Source organism: Penaeus japonicus, unplaced genomic scaffold (assembly GCF_977035675.1).
Source record: "Penaeus japonicus unplaced genomic scaffold, GWHDUDI00000001_assembly GWHDUDI00000031, whole genome shotgun sequence".
Classification (NCBI taxonomy): domain Eukaryota; kingdom Metazoa; phylum Arthropoda; class Malacostraca; order Decapoda; family Penaeidae; genus Penaeus; species Penaeus japonicus.
The window spans coordinates 10,119,797-10,124,796 of NW_028234433.1; the positions used below are offsets into that span (position 1 = coordinate 10,119,797).

General features: G+C 34.1%; 1 protein-coding gene across 8 annotated transcripts in view; it reads left to right on the forward strand.

Annotated features, from left to right (window-relative positions):
• Positions 1 to 5,000, forward strand: part of LOC122264803 (uncharacterized) — a 67,028-nt gene that overhangs the window by 55,504 nt on the left and 6,524 nt on the right. For 5 of the 8 annotated variants that reach the window (XM_086555662.1, XM_086555655.1, XM_086555652.1 and 2 more), the window contains one exon: positions 1 to 182. This exon is cut by the window's left edge and continues 530 nt beyond it. The exons of the other annotated variants lie outside the window; for them this stretch is intronic. Coding sequence is in view for 4 of the 5 variants with exons in the window: in XM_086555655.1 (XP_086411781.1) it covers position 1 (1 nt within the window). In the remaining variant the exon portion in view is untranslated. Of the gene's footprint in view, positions 183 to 5,000 lie in introns of those variants that run through there. 8 annotated transcript variants of the gene reach the window in all.

Consider the following 5,000-nt stretch of genomic DNA (forward strand, 5'->3'; position numbering starts at 1 on the left):
AACACTACAAGGGAATTTAAAGCTGAAATTAAACATGTACCATAGGCATTGTTATGTTTACCAGTGTATATTGATTGTAAGAAGATCTGATATAAAGGAAAATATATGAATCCCCACATTATGTCATATTAAATGTTTGGAATAAAAAATGTTCACTGAATATAAATATATTGATGTGTGAATTTCGCCCTCTTATTTGCATCCTATTTCACCAATTGTAGAAATGAACATGCTTTGTATAATAAGTGTGTCAGCGTCTAGAACTAATATGCAGTTTTGTGCTCACGGATATGCATGTGTATTGTATGTATATGTTTGTGTATGCGTGGATATGAGTATGAGCACTTGTGAGTAGATGCTTTTCGTCGTTACGACACTATGAATATGTATATATATATATATATATATATATATATATATATATATATATATATATATATATATGTATATATATATGTATATATCTATCTATATCTATCTATCTATCTATATATATATGTACATATCTATCTATCATATATATATATATATATATATATAATATATATATCTATATATATATATATATATATATATATATATATATATATATATATATATATATATGCGTGTGTGTGTGTGTGTGTGTGTGTGTGTGCAAATGATAAGAGCAATTCGCGAACCGATTTAGGGTAAAAACCAGGGTTTTGTTGTTCTGAAACAGCTAAATGCATCGTTGGAGGGTTCTGAGAGGGAGAGGTAATGCCAGAGACATATTTTCACATTTCTTGGGTCCTGACGTGAGGGATGATAGTTTTATCGTTTGTTTCATTGGGTCTGTAATCGTCTCTTCTTTATTCCTGTTACGTTTTAGAAATTAAAGCATAAGAAATGAACACTAAGAAACTTATCAATAGGCTTTTTTGTAAGGAAAACTGTCTGGACACCAAAGTTTGCCAAATGAAAAACCTTCTCTCCATATTTTGCAAACAAGATTTAAATTTGTTGAAAAGTGGTGGTGATAAAACTATTTTGTATATTTTTTTTATATAAATCTGCTATCAATAAATCAATCGAAACATAACGACCGTACATAAAGAAGCAGACACTATAAGTTTACCCCCCCCCCCATCCATAATACCAGCCCCCGACTTCCTAACCCGTTCTCCTCTCCGAACTGCAATTCGGCAATTTAGGTATTTTTCCTTTGTTTCCATTTTTTTTTTTTTTTTGTATATAAAATTCATCACCATGTTATCTTACACCATAGCTGTTTTGCCTCATATACCCAAATAAAAATAATGATAAAATTCAATGACTACCCTTCCCGCCCCTCCCTTTCCTAACTAAAATTTCGGCAAATCTTCTTTGTTTCCTCGTCATATTTCCTCGTCATTACAAATTAGTCTAAAAAAAATTGGAAATATTAGTCTCGTATTTGAGAATTTACAGAAAACCAAATTGCGAGTGAGGCCCTGATACATGAATTTTACATCACGTGGTAAGCCTTTAGGTGAATTAGAAAAATAATGCATGTCTATTAAACTTTACAGCCATACTTACTCAGTTATCCTACCGATTGTTTAAAAGAAGTGATTCAGTAGAGCATCACTTCCATGTGGGTACCAACGAGAGTCACAGGACTTCTGAAGAACGACATAAAGGAGGTGAGAAGAACCTCTCCTCTGTCAGCAAAGTGTCTCACTGCAGGCAGTCTCAAACAAAGATGCGAGGCCTTACTCGTGTGCTCGTTGTGCATACTGCCCCATATCCAGGTCTAAGCTTGTACTTGCGAATCCTCACTGAAGGATTACCATAATCCTGTTTACAATGTTCAATTACTACGTCCCCTGAATGTAATCTGAAAGTTGATACTGGAGAAAAACCCCATCTGTGTGTAAACTGCCCAATATCCCCAGATAATCCATGTGAAAAACCTTTTTTGCACACACACACACACACACACACACATATATATATATATATATCTATATATATATATATATATATATATATATATATATGTATATATATATATATATGTATATATATATATATATATATCTAAATGTATGTGATATATATATGTATATATATACACACACACACATGTATGTGCATATGTATATATATATATAAAACATATATTCATAGTATACATATATATAAATATATACATACATACATATATATATATACATATATGTAGATATATGTATATACATATATATATATATATTTTATTATATATATATGTATATATATGTATATATATTTATATATATATATATGTATATATATGTATATATATATATTTATATATATATGTATATGTGTGTGTGTGTATGCATATATTCATATACGTATATATATATATATATAATATATATATATATATATAATATATATATATATATATATATATATATATATATATGAGTGTGTGTGTGTGTGTTTGTGTGTGTGTTGTGTGTTGTGTGTGTGTGTGTGTGTGTGTGTGTGTGTGTGTGTGTGTGTGTGTATGTGTGCACATACAGTATATTCATATACTTATATATATGTATATATATATATATATATATATATATATATATATATATATGTTTATACATATATATATATATATATATATATATATATATATATATATATATATATATATATATATATATATATTTATATATATATAATATATATATTATATACACACACACACATATATATATAGGTACATATATACATATATATATACATATATATGTATGTATATATATATGCTTATGTATTTACGTATGTACGGGTGCCATTCAAGGCTCGCCTTTTTTGCGGCGCTTGGAGAAAGTGGTGCCATGTATGTCTTGGAATTTAGATTAAGTTGATATTGCTTAATATTATGGCAATTATTGTAATTATGATTGTAATTGTCATCATCATTCAATAAACAGATTTATTACACATAGCATGTATGCGTAATTACGCCCTCCGTCGGCCCAAAATCTCGTGCGTTAATGAATCTAGCACATAGGTATCTCCTCAGATTTTTCAGATCCCAGATCATTTTTAATCAGCAATCAACCGGCGTTTGCTGGCCGGAGTCTGGCCCATCTGGCAGTTACCACGTAAATTAGAACTATCATCTGCGGCTTTCTCAAGGCTTGGTGAGCCTCTGGAAACTGTCGAAGGGAACACTTTTGACTACAGACATATTCATCTGGTGAAGCAGAGTTTATCAATAAACAAACGATTACGAAGGTCAAATACATCACTTTCACCATGCCAGTTTTTTGTTTCCTAAGAGTGAAACAGTAGGGAAACAAATCAGAATATTGGCTTTCGACCGAACTTGTGCTACTGCATCACCTGATGTGAGAATCACCATAGGAATCACACTTGAACCCACTGAATTGTTCCTAATTAGAAGCGTCACACCAGTCACAGTTCTGGGCGGCCACCATAATCAAGCCTGAGGCAGAGTAACAAGACCAGAAACAGCTTTAACCAACCCATATTTCCAGTAGAGGAGTTTTCTACACACGGTAAAACAACTTTTAACATGATACTGTGGGATACTGCTGTGTCCGATCAGGGCATTTATCATCACTCACCTCACTGACAGAAACCATACCATCGAAAATAAATGGTTGAAAAAGCGTCAGTTCTCCCTCGCGCACAATAGAAGAACCTGCTCACCCTTCCTTTTCTAAAGCCTTGAGCAGGCCACTATAACGTGTCCCGTCTGTTCACAGTAGAAGCAGGATTTAAAATACCGTTGGTCTTCAACTCAATTACTGAAAGTGCTCGGAACCTCCAACTCTTCCTGTTTATGCATCATGTCAGTACTTTTTCGGTAAGACTTTTTGACTGTACAAAAAAAAAAAAATTCTGCTGGAATTGTAGTTTTCTAAATACCTTTTAACTATCTCTTATACAGATATAGAGCAATATCCTTCGGAATAACCCCTTTAAATTGTTCCTATATTATCAAATCTACGTTGTTGAAATATGTCTACTTAGTTTGCTTTTGTTCACTCTCCGGAAATCTAGCATGCTTAATATATGAATTATATGTGTGTTTGCGATTCCGATTTTCTGAAGTTTCGAAATTTCACTCGATAACACTCATTTGCCAACTCGTATCAATTTAAGATATCAGACAGAAATGCCGTTGTTGCTGAGCCCTTTAACACAACTTGAATCACAACAACGCATGAGATGCGGGGCCAGTTAAATGATTTAGCAACTTTCTCGCATTGCTAAAAGAATTCCTCAAGGTCATCTTTGTCGAGCACCGGCACGAAACAAACAAACTTCTTAACATCAAAATGACACTCCTGGGGCTGAATGCAAGAGAGTCGGTCGCGCGTGCAACTTGGCGCAACTAGCACCCGTGGCAGTTGCGATTCCCACTCGTCCCGATCCACGAAGCAATTTTAACTACAACTGTGAACAGACGTCATTACGGAATGAAATCTTAGGCAAGATTTTGATGTAACCCACGGCCGGACTGGATCCTGCGCGCCTCGCCTCACAGGTGTACAAAACAGGTGGACGTCATGAGTGACGTGTTGACCCATCTGCCGACACCATCTCGGAGGGGGTGATAACGAGCCTCATTCTATCGCGGGAACTAATAGTTCTGTTTCTTTGAATGTCTGATAACCTCTCAGCTATTTTAGGAGAGGATAAAAGTGACAGGGATCAGCCTTCTAAGTATGATGAAATTTAAAATCATAATTATCACAACATAGTTATCATTTAGTTGTCCGGTCTTCACCACGACCTCGGCGCCAGTCGATGCTCTAGCAAGGGCTAACAATCCTCTACTTTTGCTTAGTTTGGCGAAATAGGGCTATTTGAAATTGTATTTTAGGTTTGATTTACTCTTTTATAAGGTGATTTATCAGCGTTTTAGTTCCAGGTTTAGGGATTTGCGACAGGGTTGAGGAGTTGCTCCTAATCTGACGTTGCAAGTTGTTTCTTGGATTGGTCGCAGCGGATTGGTCGCAGCGGATTGGTCGCAG